The sequence below is a fragment of the Scaptodrosophila lebanonensis genome, unplaced genomic scaffold (genome assembly GCF_003285725.1).
Source record: "Scaptodrosophila lebanonensis strain 11010-0011.00,11010-0021.00 unplaced genomic scaffold, SlebRS2 tig00000001-arrow-pilon, whole genome shotgun sequence".
NCBI lineage: Eukaryota > Metazoa > Arthropoda > Insecta > Diptera > Drosophilidae > Scaptodrosophila > Scaptodrosophila lebanonensis.
In genome coordinates, this window is record NW_022060529.1 from 18784075 (window position 1) to 18808652 (window position 24578).

Consider the following 24578-nt stretch of genomic DNA (forward strand, 5'->3'; position numbering starts at 1 on the left):
ATTCCAACGTATGTAGATATGGGATGTATGGTCACGTCCAAAATTTTGTGTTGGAGAAAAGCTAACCTGAACAGCACTGGACTTCTAAAACTAAAAAGTTAAGTTTTAACGGATGTGCGGGCACTCACGGGTTACCGTCTTTTAGTTTTAGGTAGACATGCCGTGCTCCCAGACTAGGCATCCTAGCCAATGATTTCTGTAGAAGCTGGAGAGAGGAGGCATTGATCAGCACTGCAAGCAGAGGTTAATGGCTCTAGAGTAAACGATCATAGCAAAACACGAGAATGTAAGAATACTGAGTTGTTGAAACCTATAAAAACTATAGTCCCAAAGGAATTACAATGGGCATAAGTCGCCCCAGTCATCTCAACCTAATATTTTCTATATTATAATATATATAATTATTTTCTATATATAAAGAAAATTCCAGCAGTAGATAATCAATCGTAAAATGTAAACTTGTCATAATAATTGAAATCAGGATTGTTAATAGCGATAACGATTATATCGATATTTTTAATGTGAGGCGTTTGATGTATCGATATTTTTGCAATATATTTAATTCAACAAAATAATAATCGGCATAGGGAACATTTCTGATATATCGATTTCAGATATTCTAAAAAGTATCAAAATTATTTCCATTCTATATGTTTTTAAACCAAATAAATCCGTTTCAAGATTCGCTCTTCGTCTTGCTCTTCATGGGAATATATTTTGAAGAATAGAATAGAAGAGCAGAGAGTCCTAGTCCAGGAAACCAATCAAAAACTAAAGTACCATTTTGTTGAGTTTGTTGTTTTATTCATCATGCTGTTGCGAATCCCCCAATTTGGCGTAAAACATTTTTTAATAGCAAATTCTGTCGGTTTCATGGTCATGGCATGACGAAATTAAACATTTTCTACATTTTAATATTCCGCACAGGCTTTTGCAATTTGACAACAATTAAAGTTTAAAATGTAATCAGCACGTAATGTCAAATTGATTTGAATTAATTGGACTTCCGATGGCGTGGCGGTGGAGGAAGGGTGTTCGAAAACGAACCGGTTGGAACCGATAACGAATCAAACCGACCACTGATGAATTAATGCTCGCTCTCAATTGGTCTAATTGCCACCCCAGTCAACTTTTGGTCAATGAATTTAAGTGCCATTTGGATGGATTCTCTGCTCAAAGCGGTCGCTTGTTATCTCTTAAATGTTAATCTAAATATTTTACTATCATATATTTATCTACTAAGCTTATCAACTTACTTAGATAATCCAGATGTTGGCGCTGGGTAAGACGTGCGATGCAGATTGCGTATGTGTGTGTGAATGTGTGTGTATATGTGTAATCCAAGCACCAAATGGTTGGTTGGTCGATGGGACGCAAATCTAGCGATTAGCAACAAGCACGAGGAGCTAACAAAAAATTGTAAACGAAACGCATTTAAGATGCGCGCGAAACGATTAAAAGTAAAGCCGTAGCCGTTTTTTCTGCTGCTGGTCGAGATCGAGATGGCGGCGAGGCGAATCGAATAAAGCGGTCAGCGGGCAGATGAAGAACGCGCTGGCGAGTGACGTCAAACGCGGGCAAGTTAAATTCATTTAAACACATTTAGGCACTTTCCTCAACAATCGAACGAACAAACGCATTGAATTGCACTGCTCTGCTTATTTACTTTCTTTTATTTCCTTTTAGCTTTTAAAGCTTAAGAGCACAAATGGAATTTAATTAATGTGTTGGTAGTGGTGGTTAGGTTGGGTTGGGCTGGATTGAGTTGGAGAACTTTAAAGACTGGTATTTCAGCTGTTTTATGCGTTGAACTAACTAGAACGGGTTGTTGCTATTATTGTTGTTGTGGTTGTTTTTGTTGCTGTTGCTGTTGTGACTGCTTGTTGCTGTTGATTTTGATGTCATGCTGCATTCGTATGTACGTGCAAAATGCGTTTAATTTTTATTGCGCACATTTACGATTTAAAACTTTTTTGGTATTTGTTGTAAGCATCCACAGAATTCAGAGCGTCGCGTCGCTTCGCTTCATGGTCACTGGTGGCTCTGATGGTGGTCGGTCTCTGCTGGCGTACAGTGCCGCCGGCATAGTGCGTTTTAAAGCTGCATTTGACAACGACAGTTCTGGTGACAGCGACGTGAGGATCCGATTGTTTTTCTCGCTGCCCCCACGTCGACAAGAACACAACAACGAATATGTATGTATGTAGGCACTTCACTATGTTGTGCCTGCAACCACGGCGGTGGCCAGCTGGCTGCAATATATGTATGTATGTATATATGTAAGTGCAGCCACGCGTTAAATCACAATTTATTCTGGCCTTGCGTCTTTCTCTTCGCACTCAACGCGAAACTTTAAGAAAGCGAATTGCAATTGTTTTTTTTTTTCTTGTTAACAAATATACGGCGTGTTGCCGTCTCACGCTGACGGCGACAGCGACAACGGCGCCAACATGGAGCTCCGGCTGCGCTTATCCAAATGTTTGCCTTTGCGTTTGCATTCGTGTTCGTAAGCTGTTGCTGTTTCAGTTTGCGGGTTTATTCATTTATTTAATCACAATTGCAATTACACTATATTTCACTCTCAGTTTGCATTGGCGAAGCGTATTTATAGAACTTTGCACTATATTTTCTAGAAATTATTACGACAAATGGATCGGCGGAGCTGAGCAAGATAATTGCAGTAAAGAAGGCCAAAAAGCCAGTGTATGCACATTTTTACCAACAGTGTATACACCTGTCAATGGTGCTGCCACCAAATATAGACAAATGTTGCCACATCGACGAAATGAAAATGTGAACGGCTCTGACGGTCATTATTCAAAGAAGAAGCATCCAGATGGTGCTGCCAACTAATGCGCAGATTGCTTTGGCGCGAAAACTAAATATATTTCGATTCGTCAACGGAAATATAGATTTTATGAAGTAAAGAAGGCGTGTGAAATTTGTGGCACATAATCTTCCCAAATTTCAAAATTTGTACGCTGTTGACATGCAGCTGAATTTATTTACATGTGTATACAAAATTCTCTCGAAATTATAACAAAAGAGATTCTATAATTCAAAATGAATTCGCAACATTTTGTTGTTGCCGCATTGCTTTTAGTTGGTATGTAAAATGAATGGTATGAAAATTGGAAGAGTAAGTTTAAAATTATAATTCCATTATTTAGGAGCATTGATACCCTATGTTCATTCAGCTGAAGCAGAAGTTTCTGTGCAGCCACTAAACTCGAGTCGAGTAGTTCAACTTTTAGAATCTTCTAAATCAAATAATAATACTCTTGAGCGACAAAAACAAACTAACAATATTACAGAGACGCTTCTAAATATGGGGTCCGAAGAAAATCGTGGACTAAAAAATGATACAGATAAACAAAAACCAACAACTGAGCCCGAACTCATTAAAAAGATAATAGGAGCAGCCATCCATCATAATTCCGAGTATCGTTTTCGGTATCCAATGAACGCATTTTTTAAAAGCATCTATCAAAAGTGGGGACCATATCTAAAGCCAGGAAGGGCCATGGAATTGATCCAAGAAGTTAAGATGCCTCAACTCATTCTTATTGATGTGGTATTTCCGAAACTACCATTCATATCGCAGTCGTCCCGTACTCGCGCCAAAACACTGGACCTCATGAACGAAAACCCAAATGCCAAGCTAAGCGCAAAGATGTTGGCTAGTTTCTCGCCAAAGACTAGCTTCGTTAAGCTTATGCAGATTTTGAGCGATAAAATCTGTAAGTTTATAAAATTGTGTGCAGCAAGGCCACAATGCAATTTTCTAATCATCTATTTACACCTCAGGGGCTCCTTTCAATCAGACTGCAGCAAATCAAACTGCAATTCCTGCAGAAACACAAACACAATGATCTAGAATAGCAATGGAGGAGCATGATTATACAAAAGGGTTTGGGGTATCGAACTCGGTGATTATGAATGTTAAATTGCATGTTTCTTTTATTGTTGAGAAGAAAATGAAATAAATGTAAAACAATTTATCAAAATAGTATATAGTATAGGAACGGCTTTTTCTTTTAAACCCAAGCATGCATACAACTAAGGGTGATTGTACTAAATTTATATTCTCTAATTATTAGCTATATCTTGTCTCGGTTTATATTAAAGGAAGGTTTTTCTTTCATCCTTATTCTTTATTATTTCCTATTTTAAACATTTATCAACTAAGGAAAGAACAGGGAAACAAAAACGCCTAGAAAGGATGTCGGGGTATATAAGACTTTCAAACATATTTAAAAAAATAAGAAGTTGAGAAAAGCAACTCTATTTTCAGAACAGTTCGAAAGCATAATGTTCTAAAAAAAATCCTTAACTGTTTTGCAAAGCATTAGATAAATGAAGCAGAATTTTGAATTTTAAAGATTTTATGCCATGGAATTATCTGGCTTTAAGGACCTTTCCTTTTTTACAAATATAGTAGGTATATCATCATCGTAAATAGAAACTCTGAACAGTTTATTACACATAAGTTTTCTTTATATTTAGAAGGACTTCAAAAAGTAACTTTCTCTGTTTAATTCTTCTCAGATATTTTGGATTAAAACAAGTAATGAATCAGTTCCATAAATAACAATTTCTACTAGCGTCTTTAAATAACCAACAATTAGGGAGACATGTTTCCGTAACCCTATCCCATCCATTTATGCGAAATCAAAATGTAAATGTGTGATATTCTGGAAAACTATTCAGTAATTCGCTCTCAAATGTTTCACTTTTGAAACTCAATCGTTTTTTGGATATTGAACTTTTTCCAATTTGGATCGCATTTGGAAACGGGAACGTTGTTTCTTTCCCGGTATTTTGATTATGGAACATTTACCAGCCAAATGAGTTAATGCGGGGAATACCCTCAAAGAGTATTACTAAACAAAGCCATCGATATCATAAGCTTAGCTGCAAATCGAACAGAAAGTTGAATGTGTGGTCGGTCTTCAACACAAAATGGAAATAAAAATGAAAAGAAGGTGGATAATTGAATTTGTAACATGTTAACATTTATTGACTACGTAATATCTGCTGCAGAGATACGTGTTGCAGGTACTTAGGCTAGTTGCTCCTTAAATTTGCGATTATTGTACGCTTGTCTATATACATGAGAATTGGGTTGGTTGCATCAACGGGTAGCTATAGTATTTAGTATATATGTATAGTATAGTATAGTATAGTATAGTATAGTTAATAAATACTAAGAGGTTACACGTAGCATTAGCAATAAATACATTCATTCGACTTTAGTCTAGTTTTATGCGTAAAACACTAACAATTAGTAAGTAACTGATGTGAGTAGCTGCTCGCTTTCTCTCGACCGCCAACTCGATCGTCATCCGTAATAATACTAGTTTTGATTTGATTATTATGATGATTATTACACTCAATCGGTACGGTACGGTCTACTTTAGCATCGTTGCGATTATCATTTATCTAGGTGTACGTACATACATACTAAGTATTAATTAATAGGTAGATTATATGTATATTAAACTCTCTATGCGTTTGATGTACAGTGAAAAGTCTTAGACGAAGTACACGTAAGTAGTAAATAGCACTTTCTGGTCGGGGTATAGGCGACCCTATGATTACAGTTACACTTCATTAGCTTATGTCCATAAAATACTTGAGTAAAGATAGATAGATCGTGGATTGTAGTACCGTTTACAGTTACAGTTACAGAAACAACCTGCACTTATGGCCGGTTACCATAGCAAGTCCATATTATCCGCTCTCTTTTAATGGTTTCCTCTTTTTTTCTTTTTCTTGTGTGTAGTTGCTGTTGTTGTAAATATTTGGTTTGTTCCCTCTGGTTAATGGTCTTGGGTAATGACAACAACCCCATCAACGATCATTACAGATAACAGGTCCCCAGCTCAGACGATCGGCACGCACACCCATTCCATCAGCCGGAACAGCAGCGAGCACAACCAATTCTAGGCAGCCGTCGTGACTTTGGGGGGCGCTCCAGGTGCTGCTGCGCCGGTCGCTGATGAGGATGTGGACGGGACGGAATCGTCGACACCAGCGGGCGAGTTGTCCGCTTGGAGGGCGTGGCCGCTGTCCGCGCTGTCATCGGTGCTGCTGCTGCCAGATTGGCTTGTGCGCAGTTCAGGGGGCAGATAGATTTTGACCACGCTCGTGATTTTGACGCGACAGTTCGGGCAATTGTTGCACCTGTAAATAGAATAAGAAGGGGTTGAGTTGAATTGTGGGTGCATGGGGTAGAGCGGGCGAGTTTATTTACCTTGCAGCGCATTCCGCACATGCGATGACGTGACAGCACGGATTGAACATTGTGTTGATGGCGCGATCCATGCAGATCTTGCAGGTCATTGCCTCTGAGATGCGCGAGTCGACGCAACGCTCAATCGCCGCCTCACGCTCCTCCTTCTCGCGTATTGCCAAATCTATCTTGCCAGCCATGGAACTGACGCAAGTGGCATCCAAGCCGAATCCATTACTAGCGGCTCCGCCGCCTGCAACGGCACCGATCACAGCACTATCTACAGCGGCCGCGCCTCCATCTCCGCCGGCCAGCGCATGAGCCGTCAGCTCAACGCCACGCTCATGCAGAATCCGACGCGCCTGATCGTGCACCTCCCGACAGGTGTGCTGTATATCGAAGACATAGCGCTTGCCCAGCTCCGTGTCCTCCTTGAACATTGAGGCGATGGTGCCCTTGAGATCGCGTGTAAATTGATTTGTGACCACACCTCGCACCTTGTCGCACACATAGAAGGCGTGGCGCTCGGTGATGGACCGATAGAGACCGGCGGCAATCGGCTGCTTTGGTAACTTGATTTCGAGATCCTTGCGATCGTTATGGTCGTCTACATATTCCAGCTTGAAGGTGCGACGCAGCGATTTCGCGGCGGCAATGGCGCTAAAGGGAATGCTGCAATTCAGAATTTAGAATCGATATTAGTTTCTTCCATCTATTTGTCTCACCTTCCATCTATTTAACTCACCTTTGTTTGTCTTCCCCGCGACTAACGGTAATACCGTGTGCGCCCACCGCAATGTCGCAACGCGTAGCGCTCTCGTTTGTGGTCACACCACTGAAGAGCTCCTCGCCATAGCCACTCAACTCCTGAATCTCCTGCAACAGCCAGTACTTGGCCGACTTGGGTATCATCTTTAGCTTGGCAAGCTTGCTGTGTTCGACTGCGATCTGGTGCAGAAAGTCCTCTGGGGGCTCAGTGCCATACTCGCTAACGGGCAATATCAGGTAATTCTCGTAGATTCTCAGGGGGTTGGCGGCCAGACGCTCCTCCAGGCCCTGTTGCGCCTGGGCCTGTGTTTGAGGTTGTGGCTGGGACTGGACTTGGGCCAAGAGGTTGCTTGTGTTACTGGGACTCGTAGAGGTGGACGAAGAGTTGGCGGCCAAGCTGCTGGAACCGGCACTGGGAGAGGGCGAGGCAGAGGAATTGGAGGCGGGATGGCTGTTGCCTGTCACTGTGCTGCTAGAAGGAGCCGACAGCGAGTAGGATTGCGAGGCCAGATAGCTGCTAGCACCATAACTAGAGCTCAGAGCCGTGCCTATCGCTTGTGGGACGTCGATATGCTCTACGGACTTCTGTTTCGATAGCCGCCGTTTCTTCAACGACAACACATGATCCTTCTCCTTGCGCTCCTTCAGCTGCTGCGCCTGCTGTTGTTGCTGTTGCTGTTGGCGCAGTCTCTCATGCTCCCGACGCATACGCATGGGGCACTCGGCCTGCAGCGATTGCTCGTTGAAGCGCAGACCATCCGCTTGGCAGAGCAGGGCCGCCAGCTTGGCAGCATTGCTCCAATCATGAGCGCTCAGCCGACCCTCGAGCAGATCAACCCGTGCCTGCATATAGAAAAGGTTGCGCACACTCTCCTGTAGGATGAAATGAACCGGCACCCAAAACTTGACCCTCAAGGCCAGCATCAACTGAATGCCGCTACTGCTGCTGCCACTGTCGCAGGACAGACGATTGCGCAGATTAATCCATTGACGTGTGCGAGACTCCTTCTGGTTGGGCGTCCAGTGTTCCAGACCGAAGTATTCCATCTCGCAAATAATTCCGAGCGCCTTACAGACCTGCAAAACGATGGAAGGGAAGAGCATTCGTTAGTTGATGAAATTTACATTCAAGCTAAATCGAATTGCACACAACAATGAGAAATGTGAATGAAGATGGCAAATCCTTCAGGTTGCCGCACACACACACACACACAGACAGACACACGTCTCCACCCGCCCACACTGACAAGCTAGAGTTGTGCAACAAAGTTAAAGGAGCTGAGCGAAACGATGGTGAGAACTAAAAATGAACCCCCAAAACGGAACTTGCCACACTTTTTTCCCCGAATTGATTTTGGTTGAGCACCCCAGAGACTCGAACAGCCTGATTATGGTTGGATCTGCGGGGGATTAGGGTTTAAGCGCAAATATATTATGTAAAGTTCTTTATAAAAGACAGGCCAGAGATGGTTGGATCTGCAGAGGATTTAAACTAAGTGGAATATATTATGTGACGTTCATTATAAAAGACAGGCCAGAGAAGCAGTTCAGGTCATCATAGAATGGCTTAGCAGGTTTGGTTTCGTTTTCCATTGACTTTTAATTCTTCCCCATTGTGGGGAACATGCTAAATGAATATTTTATGAATATTATTATAATAATATATTATATCCCATAAGAATACTATATGAATACTATATGAATACTATATGAATAACTATATGACTACTGTTATTTTCGAAGCTTCGTAGACTTCTATTTTAGCCATAAGGTTGTTATTTCCATTGTCTCAGTGACTTTAGGGATTTCTGCGAGCAGATTACTTAGTTTACAGAACGACCAGACATCCAAACAGGAGTTATTCAGCTATTTTGGATTAGGCTTAGAGACTCAAATGGCACCTTACCATCTGGGTGATTAGGTAATTTATTCTGTTAATAGATTACCATTACAGTTTAAATTATTTCAGCTACCTTGCGGAAGAAGACTTGACTGCAATTGTTTGCCTCTATCGATCCTGCTAGTTGTATATTTCAATGAGTCTCCAGGAGGGCTCATAACTCACTCGTGAATCAGACCCACTGAATCAATTGGACACAGTTCTATTGAAGCTCTCCTTCAGTTGGCAGCCAGCAGCCAATTCCAATGACAAGCATTCAGCAACAAGCAGCCGCCAATGCTTGTCAGGCACAGCTGGGGCCAGACCAAGAGGCGGGGGAGGGGGCCGGCCCAACAGGATAGAACACGAATAGACGGACAAGCCACATTTCAGCGTCCTCGTCTTCATAGTCCTTTATATGGGTGTGTGAGTGTGTGTGTCGGCTTAGTCGCAGGCATAGCGACTTTCGAGTTTGTCAACGCATTCATCGTTGTCATGGCAGTGCAACAACATTCCCCTTTTCGTAAACCCCCTTCTTGGCAATCCCCCCCTGGGTGGGTGGGTGACTGCTGTTTGCTCGTTCGAAATACATATTTGCTTATGCAACGAACGTGTCATCATTTGGAACGAATTCAAATGTTTGAAGTATGTCAGCGACAACAATAATCATAGCGACAACAACAACAACAACACGTAATTCCTAGTCATGTTGTTGATGATGTTGTTGGCTTGTTATAACAGCATTCCCGAACACGAACCCGAACCCCCCACCCAGCCAAGCCAAGCCAAGCCAATATTCCTGACAAGTCGCAACACGCAACTCGCCTATTTCGCCTGGACTTTAAAAACTTGCTAACTAAAATTTGCCAAGCGACGACTCTCAAGCGTACAAATTCCAAATGTCAGCTACAATTTTGTTGTTGCGTAAGTAAACAACGACTGACAACCCCACCCCCAACCCCACAAGGCGTACTTTGCATAATGACGCCGGATGGGAGGCAACAAGTTGGTGGCTGGCACGACTTCGGGAGGCCTCGGCACGCCTGAACGCACCGCAGATTACCAGCTGAACCGGCAAAGATGCATTTCACACTAACTAATTAGACAGCCTTCAGATGCAAAAGCGCTTCCCAGCGGAAGCAGGTAGCCAGATTCAGAATCAAATCAGAATGCGAATCAGAATCAAATGCAACGAGCAAGTGAGCAAGTTCTTCACAATAGACTGCAGTCTTAAATGCTGAGGAAAATGGTAGTAATTATGAAAAGCGAACTCTTAAAACTATTCAAGTGAACTCTGATACGATCTCATTCCACCTCATACACCTCTCTCCCACATCAATGGATTTAAACTCATTTTTATTGAATTCAAATGTTGTATATAATCTGTCAATCAAAGTGAATTTATTTCGAGCCAGCTTTAGAAAATTCTTAGGCATTATATAAAACTGGCTGACATAGTTGTAGAGAGAGAACATTTTCGGTTAGTTTAAAGATTTTTTAAAAAGCTAAAGATAATGGTGGGTTGCAGGAAATATTAAACAAAATCTTGGCTTAAATGTTGAGGAAAATGGTAGTAATTATGAAAAGCGAACTCTTAAAACTATTCAAGTGAACTCTGATACGATCTCATTCCACCTCAGACACCACTCTCCCATATCAATTGATTCAAACTTGCGAGTATATATAAATACATTATTAATGAATTCAAATGTTGTATATAATCTGTCAATCAAAGTGAATTTACTTCGAGCCAGCTTTAAAAAATTGTTAGGAATTATATAAAACTGGCTGACATAAATAGTTGTAGAGAGGGAGAGAGAGAGAAACTTTTTGGTTTATATATAGTTTAAAGATTTTTTAAAAAGCTAAAGATTATGGTTGGTTGCAAGAAATACAATACTTGTATTAAACAAGTTCTTTGCGCTCAATATACCTTAAAGGAAGCAGAAAAAGTAGTTTTTATTGATATCAGTCCTTAAGCTAAAGTTAGACAGGCAAAATTTTTTACTCTGATTTCATAAGAATGTCAAAAAGCAAATTACTTTTCATAGCCCTCTTCAATATCTCTATAATTAGCTACTATTAACTGCTAGCTCTAAAGTTCCATAGCGTACATGGAATAGATAAAAATAAAAAAAAGTATCTATAAAATAGTCAGAATATCTGATGCAGATAAACCTGCTATTGAGCTTTCTGGGACCTGCCTGTCCTTGGCAACATTTTCTACAAATAAATTTATTTTAACATTAATTATACTGTTATTTGAATAACTTAAATTAAACCTAAAGCTAAATACAAATACAATTTAAACTAGCAGTTTCATGTTAATAACGATTTTATATTTTGAATTTATATAAATCTGTTGGAATACAACAGAAAATACATATTTCCTGTTTCTACATTACTCAGATACGAGGTTGTGTGTATATTTTCTTTGTTGAAATTTGAATAGCTTTTGTGTGCCTAATTATCTATAAATAGAGTAAGTCCCTGCATGTATAGAAATTATTGCTCAATCAGGAAATTCTTGGTAGCTAATTTGCGATTTGTATTTAGAACCGTGTTCCCAGAATGTACTAAAAATATTTAAGTGCGGATATTCGAGTACTCGTACCTTTGCTTTTTACACACCGTCTCGAATGTTGTTCCGTCGCCGCTCTCAAGAGGCTTCATTAGTTGCGCTTTGGTTGCCACGGCCGGACGCCCACAGCATTGCTTTTCATTGCAACAACAACAACATCAACAAGAGCATGACTTACATGCGTTGACGACCCTGAGCTGAGCGTCTGAGAGCTGTCAGCTGTAAACTGTTAGCTACTATGCGACAAAGACGCGCAAGCTTCCGTAAAAGCCACATAGTACTCGTTGTTGGCTACAAGTGGCCCAAACAGAGCTCGAGCTCGCATGCTGCCTAACAACCGTTACTAAGTCTCTACGACACCGACAGCGACATGTAAATTGATCTGCGAACTTGATTAATTAATTGTGTTGTGCATACAAGTCGAGCCTCCGATTTCCCAGCCCCAGCCCCATCCCCAACCCCATAGTACACTGTCCACAGACCAAAAAACCACAGCTGTCAGTGTCGTTCGTCAACTCAATTAGTTGGCTCTGGTTAAGGCCGCTGAGGCTGCTGCTGCTGCTTGTGGATTCGTTTTGCACTCACTAGAGCACTCGAATTTAATTGGCCGCTTTGAACTAATGAGTATTTTCAATTGGAAACTGTGCTCCTCAATAGATGATGTCTCCCTTCATGCGTGAAATTCAATTTCATCAAACATGGTCTTTAAACGAGCAGATTATTGTTATCTAAGTAAGAAACACAATATATGTAGCTGCTGTTTAATTCCTTACTTTCTTGGATAAAAGCGTATTCTAATACTGGATTAAAAATTGGCATAAATAATGATGTCTCCCTTCATGCGTGAAATTCAATTTCATCAAATCTGGTATTTAAACGAGCAGATTATTGTTATCTAAGTAAGAAACACAATATATGTAGCTGCTGTTTAATTCCTTACTTTCTTGGATAAAATCTTTTTCCAATACTGGATTAAAAATGGAACTAAATAAACAATTTTTGCGTTTCTCTCATTAATTTTGGAGTTATGTAACGAGCAGATTATTGTTATCCTAGTATGAAGTTAGGAAACACTATACAGCTTCTGTTTAATTCCTTATTTTCTTGGATGAAAGCTTTTTCCAGTACTGGATTAAAAATAACCTTAAAAAATTAATTTATTTTCGTTTCTCTCAATAATTTTTACTTTTTATAACGAGCAGATTATTGTTATCAAAGTATGAAATTAGGAAACCCAATACAGTTTCTTTTATTTATTTCCTTTACTTTTCCAATACTGGGTTATAAAAATGGAACTAAATAAACAAAGTTTTTTTTGTTTCTATATGTTTATATATGTAATACCTTAAGATTTCGTCATACAAATTTGAAGATTGCACCTCTTATCTGTAATGTTGCACAAGAACTTTGAGTTCAGTAAATACTTAAAATATTTGATTATAGCATTCTTTAATGCAATATATTTCATGCTACATATCTTCTATTTGTTAAATTCTAACACCACACATAGTACACCTATGTATGTGTGTATAGATGTATTGAAAAATTGCATTAATAAATGTGACAAATTTATTTAGTTCCCGACAACACATCTTTAAAGTCTCATTCGAAATGATCTCATGATGGTTTTATGACCATACAACAGTCTTCATAAAAACGGCTCTTATCTCTTTGTTGCTCGATTCTGGCAGTTAAGTACTGAGCAGAAATATTCCATTATTAGTTAATAATGTCGTATACTAATGATATTTTGCCTTCTATTTTATTTCGGGCGCTCTCGCCACAGAAATGAACGTGGCAACGGCAAAAAGTCAGCAACAATAACAACAACAACAACAACACTCATTCATTCACCGCAAAAGCAAAGCGAAGCGGTCGCACGAAAGTGCAAAGTCCACTTTTGTGGATTTCGCTTAAAATTAAATAAAAATGCGAATCCGAATACTAGCAGTGTTGGCAACACGAAACGTGAACTTATTTTCAACAAGCCCGGCAGAAAAGTCGTAACAAAAGCTTCATAATTTTAATAGTTGGTAGCTCCTTCCTAGGTACATGATAAATAATAATAAAATGCATTACAAAGCCACAGTCTGGCCCTGCCCTGCCCTGCTCTGCTCCGACACCTCAGACTCCCACCTTTACCGCCCGCCCGCTCTTAGTGCTTGCGTGGGCGCTGACCTCACTAATGCTGGCGGCGTACTTTTGTTTGCCTTTGTGGCAACGGGCGGAGCAATTAGTTTACAAGAGGCTTCCCCCCAAATCAAAATGAAATGAAATAGAAGCAGAATTTGCACTTTTAGCAATTGAATTGCCCGAAGGTGAGACAAATTGAAATGGAAATGCTCGTCATTGAACATTGGATTTTCATTTTATGGGCGTATAGGGCGTATACAAATAATTCTACGTAAATGCTATGAATACGTATTGTGAGCACTTTGGAGTCAAATTACGAGACATTTAACGACAAGCCGACATTTCATTGGCAATCGGAGCTCGGTGGCCCATAAAATCGCGCCAAAAATCCCCAAGTTATTAACTTTTTACATTGTGTTGTTAAGCCAAAATGCAATGAAATTGTTAAGAGCCCAGCAAAAGAGCGCACCGCCGCTCTCAGCAGGCTGAAGAGTTTACCCCGAAGAGCGGCAAGACGTACAATTTTGTTTTTACAACAGTTGGCGTGTAAAAAACGTAAACAAAAGCGGAAAACAAGTGTGTGGAGCGGCAACGGTGATGAAGCTGAGCAAACAACACTCATTGCCACTCAAACTTGTTCTCTCTCTCTATGGCTCAGCAACAAACCCAAAACAAAACACAGAAATAAAGCAGAAGAAACAAAAAAAAAAACATGTAAACGTGAACAGTAATCGCAGTTGTTGGCGGGGGGCGACGCAGCAGCTGGCACTGACACGGCATGGACTTTGGACCCCACGAATCGCTGCACAGTGGAGCTCATTCTAACTCATCTCGTTCCATGAACGAACACATTCAAATCATATAATTGCCTATAACAGAAAACTCTAGAGACTTTTAAATAATTGTAATATGATACACGATTATTTAACATTATTAACTTAAGCTTTTATGTAATTATCTTCAATTTAATAACGAATGAATATTCAAGAAACGAGAAATGCAACAATATGCTGCCAAAATGTAGAAGAGCATTAAATGCTATTAATAAAACTAGCAATCGCGTTCTCCATTGCACCCTGGTCCCGTAGTTTCTATGATATTTTCTACACTTTCTAAACCCACTAATTCAAATTTTATTTTTGCAACGAGTTTGATCACAAAAAGCGTCTGTGCGCCTATGGACTTTGGACTCGTTGGCACTCACACAGTGAGTGTTGCTTGCTTGTTGTTGTTGCTACCGCTGCCGCTGCTGCGGTTGCTCTTTTTGCTGCTGCTGCGATCGACGATGCTTTTGACTTTGCCTGGCCCGGCACACTTGCACAATGTTTGTTGTTATTGTTTTTGTTGCTAATTCTTTGTAATTGAAGTTGTTGCAAATCTGTAACTGTAACAGTCATGCAGTATAGAGCCAGGATGTTTAGCTTGGAACTTGGAATTTGTTGTTGCTGCTTCTGCTGCTGCTGCTGCCTACAGCTGACGAATACGGCAAGAGCGACAACGTGCATGACGTCAGCTATCCCAACGCACTTTGCACCTAACGGGGCGCGAGCTTAAACGGGTGTTTGTATGTACATATGTGTGTGTGTATGTATATAAATACATTTGTATTTATGGTATTTTGTTGCGGTTTAAAAGCCGCGGTTGCATTTCTAGCAACAAATGATTTGATTGTCTATATACATACATACATATGTATGTAAATTGTTATATGATGGCCGCACATGCAATTGCGCCTGAGGAGCTGGGCAGACCTGATAATGGAAAGTTTAGCGACAACAATTGCAATTAATGCCGATATACATACATACATATGTACATACATATGTATGTATGTATTTGTATGTTTTAATATTTATTTATGTTCATATGTACAACTGTTCACCAAATCGTGCTTGACACGTTTGTCTGTTTAGCTTGTTAGCCACATCTCGCCTCGTTGCTGCCTATAAATGAAATGAATAAATATCAAAAGGCACGATAAAAAGCATCAGCCTGTCTTTCTTCTCTCATCTCGGATTGTCCATAGATAGAATATGGTATAGTTATAGTATATAGTGTTTGTATTTGTGTATGTTTGTGTAGTAGTGTCTGGCTGGCTGGCTGGCACGCGTTTAGCGAGTGATCGAGCTGGTCGGCCATTAGGTCTGGGGTCTTGGAGAAAAATGTTGGCAATGAAAAGGTTGCAGCAGACTAAACGAGCAAACCGGTTCAATTGACGTGCCATACAATTGCACTCCCAGCATCGCATGCCCAGAATCTGGTCATAAATTATTCTTAATTACTTATGCATACACAGTTGCAAATTTATTTGTAGGAACGAGAGGCAGCCAGCCAACCTACCTACCTACCACGTGCTTAACGTGTGCAACAACTGTAGTTGTCGTATTCTTGTAATTCACGCCCTTTGACGGCCATAAATGAGGCACATAAATTCTGCAATTTTCTGCAGATGTATGTACATTTAAAATCATGTACAGCTTGTACTGAAGCTAAGAAATGAAATGGCTATTTAAATATGACATCAAAAGGTGTCTCAAGGGCTGTGTGCAAATTTCTAAAATCTTATAGACGTTATCTATTACAACTCACCAATATATGTACAAACATACATATGTATTTTTTAACAAATATTTAAATGATAATTTACACTTCGGTTTCTTTTGCAAATGATATGCTCTCGTAAGTTACTTAGAAATACCTGGACCTAAAAATATCTACGTATACATTTTGTTCATTCTTTTTAAAGTTTAGAGATACTAACATAATTTAAGGCAGATTCTTATGGTATGTTTTACGATGGAAAAAACACCCTTTGTCAGCATTATTTAGTCTTTAATCGAAAGCGAATTTTGGTAACAAAACAAAATTTCTTTTAAGTTAATGGGGTCGCGTTCTAAAAACATACATACATGATTAAGCAAAATACATACATACATACATATGTAAGTACATATGTACATATGTATGTATGTCTAAAGAACCTTTGCTTTCAATTAAAAAGAATAGGCATGTCTGACTCTTGTATAATAAACCCGGCTATAACTGTGTAAAAACTAGACAGGGGGAAATCCCCAATATGGCTAACAAAATCTTAATGTTTATTAGTAGCCGTGACAGCTAAATGGGGTTAGCAGACGCTAACTCCCTTTAGAAATTGAACTTTGTCTAACATTAAAGGCGGGCCCCAAAATAAGTCTAATGTCTGAGCACGCACATTTCACTTTCGATTGCAATAAACATGTACATACATATGTATGTATGTACATACAAGTACATTTGAGCCTTTGCAGTTTCGTTTTATTTATCATTAGCTATGTTTTGCCGCGTTCTAATCGCTTCAGCTTGAGTGACATATCTTGCCTACGCATCGGTCATAAAAAAACGTGAACACTAATCCTAATCGCGTTTAGCAATAATGCGATTCTGGGATCCAAATGCGGGCCATGCCCCATACCCAGACAAGGGCTGTCAAGTCGAGTAATAAAATAAAAATAAAAAATTAGCAGAAATAAGTACATTGCACACACACTATAGTTTGTTTATTTGTGTGCGTGCATTAAATTTGTTTGGGTCTTTTTATATACCGTTTAAAATAGCTCAAGTTTTCTTGTAGTTGTTTTCATTAATTCGCGCAAAATTCGTATTTGTCGGGTGTATGCGCTTGCGTCTGCATTATGCATTCGTGTGCGTATACGTATGTATGTACGTGTGTGTGAGTGGGTTTTTGCGGACAAAAAAAAATTACAACGACCGAGTGACCGTTGGACTTTGTACATTGCACATAAATTTTATGAAAACAGAAACAAAACAAACGCTAGAACAACAACAGCTAGAGCGAAAACACTTGAGTGGCAGCATTGGTGTGACAACTACACACATACATACACATGCGCACACACGCGCTTATGAGAATGCAATTTCATAATGAGCAATAAAAAATAACATTTATGGCCACAATTTCAGTGCAGTGGCGTCAATGATGAATTTTAATGGACACACATCAGATGCATACACACATACATACATATGTATGTACACCTGTGTATGTCCTTGACGCTCTTCCCTCCAGCCACTGCATATGTACATACATGAATGTAAATACAGATGTATGCATGTATGTATTTGTAAACTTAATTGAGTTTCAGTGAAAGCGAAGGAGACACAGATTTTATTTCTCTCGTGCCAATTTTTTGTTGGCCCGTGTCGCTGACGTTGACACCCATTTGGTTCGTTGGGTCGGTCATTTGTATTGGAACAGCGGTGACAGCGTCAGTGTCGACAGTAGTTTATGGGCCGCGACTGCAACAGAAGAATTACAAGCAGCGCAGCAGCAGTAACTGTAAAAGTGTTGCTGTCGTTTTTGGGCAATTATGGGGCCAAACGCTGGCGTTGTTTTTGTTGTTTCTGTTCCGCTGCCTCTGTTCTCATTTCTCTGTGCCAAAAGGAAGGCGCTCACCCTTCTCTCTCTCTCACACACACAAAGGCGATCCAGACGGAGACGACGACCCATTGACACTGCACGTTTTAAGCAGGCGTAATGAAAATGTAAAACTTGCCGACCGCCGTTGTGTCGCTGCTACGTGACTTTTTGCACGACATCGGTAGCGGCAGAGGCGACACCGGAGGCTGCGACCGCGACTGCACTGAGCGAAAAATGTCGCTGCTGCATGCGAGAAAGGCGGAGGTGTGTGTGTGTTAAATAAAATTATGCTCATATATAGTATGTACATACTATACATATGCATGTACACATTTACAACGGCAGCAAGCAATTTGTTTAAAAAAGGCGACCATTTCATAATTTGTATGCGTCATTTTCAGCGGCCTTTTTGGCGCGCTCGTGTGTGTGTGTGTGTGTGTGTGTGTGCGAAAATGGAAAAGCCGCAGCGCCAGCCCTCAAAATATGCAAATACCCATTGTGAGTGTAAATCTGAGTGTGAGTGTGAGTGTGTGCGTGAGAGTGCTGAGTGTGCGTGTGCGTAAATGGAGAGTGTGAGTGCAGTTAATGTGGCGTGCAATGCAAACAACTTAACAGCGTGTGGTATGCGTTCTTAACAGCGTAACAACAACACCCGAAATAGGCGTATACATTGCTTTAAATTAAAGACCATATACATTGTACAACATGCATATAAATATATTTAAGCGGTTAGCAAAACTAAAAGAGGCGGCACTAATTAGCATGTCACATTCTCAATTACAAAATACTTAGTGACGCCACTGTAGGCAGACAGTGCCTTCACCCAGTAAACTCCCTTGTGATTGCACTGGCCCTGAATTGCAGTGATTTGTTTTCTTAGAATTGCATGCATTTCCTTTATAATAAATTGCATTTCTGTTTGCTAAATGAAATGCACAAAAAGTTCAAATGGGCGAAAAAGAGAACTTTTGTTTAACTGAGAACTGTCAACTGCACATTCCCCAGCATGCGCTCCACTAAATTCTTTACAAAACCGCCATCCCCATCACCATCAGTCATCAGTTTGCATGCACCAAAGTAGTCCGGATTGCGGACCAGACAGACTTCTAAATCTAGAGGTCATGGTCTTCAACCTCAGACATTGCTTTGTTGGCCAAGTTAAAGAACGAAAACGAAATGAAACTTGCAGTTATTCATATGTATGTACATGTATGTATGTACGAGTATGTAAGTGAAATGCAGGCGAAACTTTGGTCTCACACGTGCCATCTCACTTTAAGCATGCTGTGCTGCTCCAATAATGTTGAGTGTGTGTTGATGTTTTTTGGTTTAATACCCTCACAGCGAAGTGTGAAAGGGTACATCTGAAGCATCGCAGACCTCATGATCCTATATCATACATAAAAGTATAGAGATATGTCTGTCTGTATGAATTGCTATAACTTTTGAACTATAACAGCCCTAGCTGCTAAACCAAAGCTCTTATGTAGACTTGTTTTATCCAGACACAGAGTTAGATTCCTTATAGAGATTCATTATATGACATCAATTATATACATATATATGTGTATAGCTGACATCGAAACAATCGGGGAAAAATCAAACAGTATTGTTTGGTATTTAAATAGGAAGTTTCTTAAACAGTTTTGTTTTTTATGATAGAAGATATCGTTTTTGTTATTTTAATTATTTAAATTTAAAATTAAAATTTAAAAAAAACCTTTCCACTATATGCATTTAAACAGCTACAATTGGAAAGATTTGGGGAATAGCGTTTAGTTTAGTTAAAGCCTTGTGGCGAAGATAGGGACTTGAACATTCCACTCAATTACTTATTTTTTCGTTTGCTTCTGGTCATGTCGTTGCCAAACTTTGTATGAGATTTTTGTCATAAGATGCATAATACGATTATATTATGCAGTATATGGGAGTCATGTACATACTTGTATGTATGTATGGTTTACTGTTTGTTGGTCACGGCTTGTGGGGCAGTTTGTAAACAAATGGACCAAGCAGTAGCGAGCATTTTATATGGAAATATTCCAAATTGTCGCAGATAAAATGCCAAGCCAAGAAACAAATCGCTTTAGAAGTGGAAACATTAGGCCTGCACACTTCCTACCCGCCCTCCTCGGCTTGGCATTGGCAAGGCCATCCATCCACCACCATCATTCAAGGACGAAGTGTGGCTAAAGTACGAGCCCATAAACCGAAAATTTCGACGCCCACAACAAATATGCGAGTCGTGGTCTGTAGCTGCTATCTGCAGCATCTTGTGTATCTTGTTGCCTCTATCCTGTATATCTGACAGCCACAATGCAGCAGAGCAGCTGCCGGTGTGAGCCAAGCTGATGATTTATCCGACTTGTGGTCTCCACAAGCATGGTCATACATGTAAATTTCTCGAGCGTGTTCTAAGTATGCGTGTCATAAATCCAAGCACGAGCCAAATACAAGCTTTTGGCTGCACACCAAAAAATTCACTCCAATGTATTTCAATTAAGTCATCAAACGCACACACACACATACACAACTGGCCCCGTCTCCGTCCCCTTGGCCGCCCCCTCTGATCTATACACAGTCACCTAAGCAGCCGAAAACGAAACGCCAAGCTCTCAAGACAAAGTTCACATCGAATACCCGAATACATAAGTATAGTAACTTGGCCCGCGTTTATAAACACAATCGAACTTCTCTACAACGAACCACTCTTTGGAAAGTCATTTATAATATTTTCCACAATTTCGTTTGCTACCTTAGCATTTCTCTATAACGAACCTCAATTTAAAGTGATTTTAAACCGACTTTTAAAAAGGAGGATGTTATCATTTCGTCTGTTCGTTAGCACATTCGACTGGGTGGACCGATGATTTGATGATTCTTCTTTTTCCATTTGAAATTTAATTTGGTCCAGTTCTGAAAAAAACTACATTAAATAACCTGATTTAGTCCAGATAGCTGAAAATTCTATTCCTGAAGAGGAGGCTTTTACTTCGAAATCATCTGCGAAACTTGAAGTCACTTTAAATGACAAAGGTGTTTATTAAAATTTTTCTTGTTAATATAATCTTTCAAATATGCCAAGTAGTTGGGTATTTTGTGATTTTATTTATCTGCACAGACTGTTTTATTATTCAACAAAAACAGTTTTACTTTTGGACTTTTGACAAATTGCTTTTTACCCAAATATGTATGCATATTCAAAAAGAGTTTGCATGGCATGTGCAAATATTTTGTATACGATTGTGGTTGAAATAAAATGAAACACATTTTCGGAAAACCCCAAAAGAACAACGAGGCAAACAACAACAACAACAACAATTTGAATTCAAAGCCGAATGAACTTCCTCGTTCCATTTGGCAGCAATGATGATTCATTAGGTGAAGAAATTGTCGCTTAAAAATTAATTAGCTTCGTTAAAGTGAAGTTCAACTGTATGTGTGTATCTGTAGCCTGTAGCTGTTGTATCTGTATCTGTGTCTGTATCTGTATCTGGATCTGTGTGTGTGTGCACAAGACGCCGACTTTGTATCGGTGGTTATGGCAAGAATGTTGGCCTGGTAGCGCCTGTTGCCAGGTGTCCGTCGCCTGCAGCGTCGCTCAGTCTGCCCCATATTGATTTTCTTGGCTCGATTTTTTGTGTGCAACAACACCCTCACACCGATTTGCAAAAACAATTCATGATATGCAAATAGCAGGCAGTAATAATAATACATCATTATATTCAAACCCAATAGCTCTTGGAGGTGCCGGTGGTGGTGGTGGTGGTGGTGGTGTCATGCAACTGGCTAGATGGTCGGTCTAAATATAAGTATAGTACGTGGATTTATATACATACATACTTGTATATGCATAGTATCCTTTATGGCTATATCGTGCATATCGTGCTTGCCATCATTATTCTAATCATGCACGACCTTGTCCTGTTTGCGCCTAACTTAAGCCGCAAGGCAAGTTCGCGTTTCAGTATCATTATAGGATATCGGAAATCGCGCATTACCCTGTCCCACGACATCCTGTCGGCCACAAAGTGCCAGTTGTTGCAAATACTATGCGGCTATAATGTGCATGCCAAAGTCATTGCAGTTAATGACGCGTTCAACTGCTCTAGAGAGAGAGAGGGACAGAGCGAGTGAGAGAGAGAGGGGGAGGGGTGGGTGGGTGTGAGTTTGATTGATATTTGATTGCAGGACAGCATTTAATGGATATATGTTTGTATGTTTGGCTAATGGTGGCAACACTTCGTTAAAAATTTACAGTTTGCAATTTGGCTAAAAGTTTTCTACTTTCTGCTCTTTTAAATATGAGCCTTGGAGACCTTCACAACAAGCAACGGCAACGACTAGAGTTCGCACACTACCCGTATCGAACAGATGCACTTTTAACAAGCTCTTGGCAACGTACAAGTACTAGTAGTAGTATGTACTATATGGCCGTGTGTCATTTTATTAGTTAGTTGGTTGTCTGTTTTATATATCCATCTATATATCTATCTATATATTGTATATGCATATTGAAATCGAGTACTCTTTGGTAGCTTAGGCAATCGATACATTGTGAGACTTTGACCCACATTTGTCCTTTGCAGAATAGACAGGTGGGCAAAACACGTATCTAGGGCCAACAATTTTAAGCCCTACCACACCCCAAATCCTGTCTGTATGTAAGTATTGCAAAAATGGCGACACTTTTCCCTTAAAAAGGTAGACTTTTGATTTTTTTTGTTTGTTTGCAGTGTTTCCATGGATTGTGGATTAAAACCTTTCTTTAGCAATTTACTTTGATTGGTCTTAATGTAATCGTTTCACATTTAATTTTCCATTATTGAATGCACAATACCAATTATCATTTAAACCGATTGGAATGCCATAACAGCAATGCCTGTAGCGCTTTTAATTAAATTTCATTTCATTTATTAAATGATTCACTTTTTAACTGCGGCTAAATATCCTTAAAAGAGCCACACAATTAAATGAGCATTAGTTGGGCCCGAAGAGAGCCTGCAAATAAATGTGAAAACAAAATTGTAATAAAAGCGAACAATGAGAAATATCTTTCCCAGACCCCCCCCCTCCCTCCCCTCCCACTCCTTCTCCCTCCCTCCCCTTTTCGCCGCAAGCATTCAAGTCTGAGCATTGTGATTATTTTCTTTGGGCTTGTGGCAGTGAAAATATTTCGGTTGCAGCTTAATTAACATACTTGAAAGTCTTTGCGTAAAGAGTGGTAAGTGGAGAGGCCATAAGACAGTATTATGCCAGCCACAAATTCGTTGTAAAAATACAATTAAATGCTTCAAGATGTTGCAGTGGTTGGCGTTACAAACTGTACAAAAAGATGTGATGTATATATAATCGTGTACGATAGGCCCAATCAGTGTGAAAGCCAATTGTAATTTAACATTCTCCTGGATAATTAAGCCTAGAATTCAAGTCAAGCTGAACAAGGAAATGTAGTGTGTCGAAATGAAATTTATAATTAAATAGCAATATGATTGGAAATATTCATTAACTTAGGATTCTTTATAAAGACAAAAGGCTATTCAAATTAAAGCCTCTTGAGTATATAGCTTTCACCTCATTTTAGGACACTCTCTAAACTAACAAATGCAATCAATTAAAGCATTCTGAGCAGGAAGTGGAGCCCAGAAGGAGATGAAGAATCTTGTTTAAAGATAGGTAAGAGAAAGTCAACCCAGCAAACACTCTACGAATCTCAAAACTGTCTAGGAATATATTACTTTTCACTTCACACTCATAAAGAATTCACGAACTCAAACGGCTCATTCACAGGATTCACAAAATACATGAAATCACATTTTTGTAAATGAAATTATATTTTTTTTAAATCCATCACCCCAGCAAACACTCTACCAATCTGAAAGTTATCTAGGCATATATTCCCTTTCACTTCACACTCATAAAGAACTCACAAACTTAAACGGTTCATTTACAGGATTCACGAAATACATGAAATCACTTTTTTGTAAATCTAATTATAATTTTTTAAGTCCATCACCCCAGCAAACACTATACCAATCTCAAAATTATCTAGGGATATATTCCTTTTCACTTCACACCCATACAAAATTCACAAACATAAACGGTTCATTCAAAGGATTCACGAAATAAATGAAATCACTTTTTTGTAAATCTAATTATAATTTTTTTTAAAGGTTTTTTTAAAATCAGTCTTTGTTGTACTCGTAAATTGTTCAAAGCTTTGTTCGATCGCTGGACTGGTAAGTGACATAAATCTTGTTGTTGAGCTTGTTTTTGTATTTCGCAAAGAGATTCTATCAACAACATGACCACACAATTCAAATATATGATGTATGCATTTCCTTTATATTCTACAACACAGAAACAACAACAAGAGGTTGAAGCCACACATTGAAACAAAAAACAAAAAAAAAAAAACAATGTTTTAAAAAAACGCGAAACAATAGCTTTGCCATTAGAGACATATCGGAACGGCACTCACGAGCTGTGGATGATGGGGGTAGGGGTGAGGGGTTGAGGCATTTGCTTTTGTGAAATGGCGAAATAAAACAACAACAATAAC

The 24578-nt window shown here is 39.6% G+C and overlaps 3 protein-coding genes across 4 annotated transcripts in view; 1 reads left to right on the top strand and 2 right to left on the bottom strand.

Annotated features, from left to right (window-relative positions):
- The window catches only part of LOC115620035 (AF4/FMR2 family member 4), a 90076-nt gene extending 87456 nt beyond the window's left edge, over nucleotides 1-2620 (bottom strand). The window contains exon 1 of one of the 2 annotated variants that reach the window (XM_030513147.1): nucleotides 1257-2620. The gene's annotated coding sequence lies outside the window, so the exon portion shown is untranslated. The remainder of the gene's footprint in view (nucleotides 1-1256) is intronic. The other variant, XM_030513146.1, reaches the window with a different exon arrangement.
- Nucleotides 2621-3081: 461 nt separating this feature from the next.
- LOC115634289 lies at nucleotides 3082-4019 on the top strand. The gene is made up of 3 exons (XM_030531942.1): nucleotides 3082-3106; nucleotides 3171-3740; nucleotides 3808-4019. Exons 2-3 carry the CDS (start codon nucleotides 3329-3331, stop codon nucleotides 3870-3872), a joined length of 477 nt encoding a protein of 158 aa, XP_030387802.1. The 5' UTR covers nucleotides 3082-3106; nucleotides 3171-3328; the 3' UTR covers nucleotides 3873-4019.
- A 974-nt stretch (nucleotides 4020-4993) lies between these two features.
- The window catches only part of LOC115622688 (E3 ubiquitin-protein ligase MYLIP), a 35316-nt gene continuing 15731 nt past the window's right edge, over nucleotides 4994-24578 (bottom strand). The window contains exons 2-4 of the mRNA XM_030516717.1: nucleotides 6981-8080; nucleotides 6257-6907; nucleotides 4994-6186 (exon numbers count right to left, since the gene is read on the bottom strand). Coding sequence (XP_030372577.1) covers nucleotides 5946-6186; nucleotides 6257-6907; nucleotides 6981-8080 — 1992 coding nt within the window. The 3' untranslated portion in view covers nucleotides 4994-5945. The remainder of the gene's footprint in view (nucleotides 6187-6256; nucleotides 6908-6980; nucleotides 8081-24578) is intronic.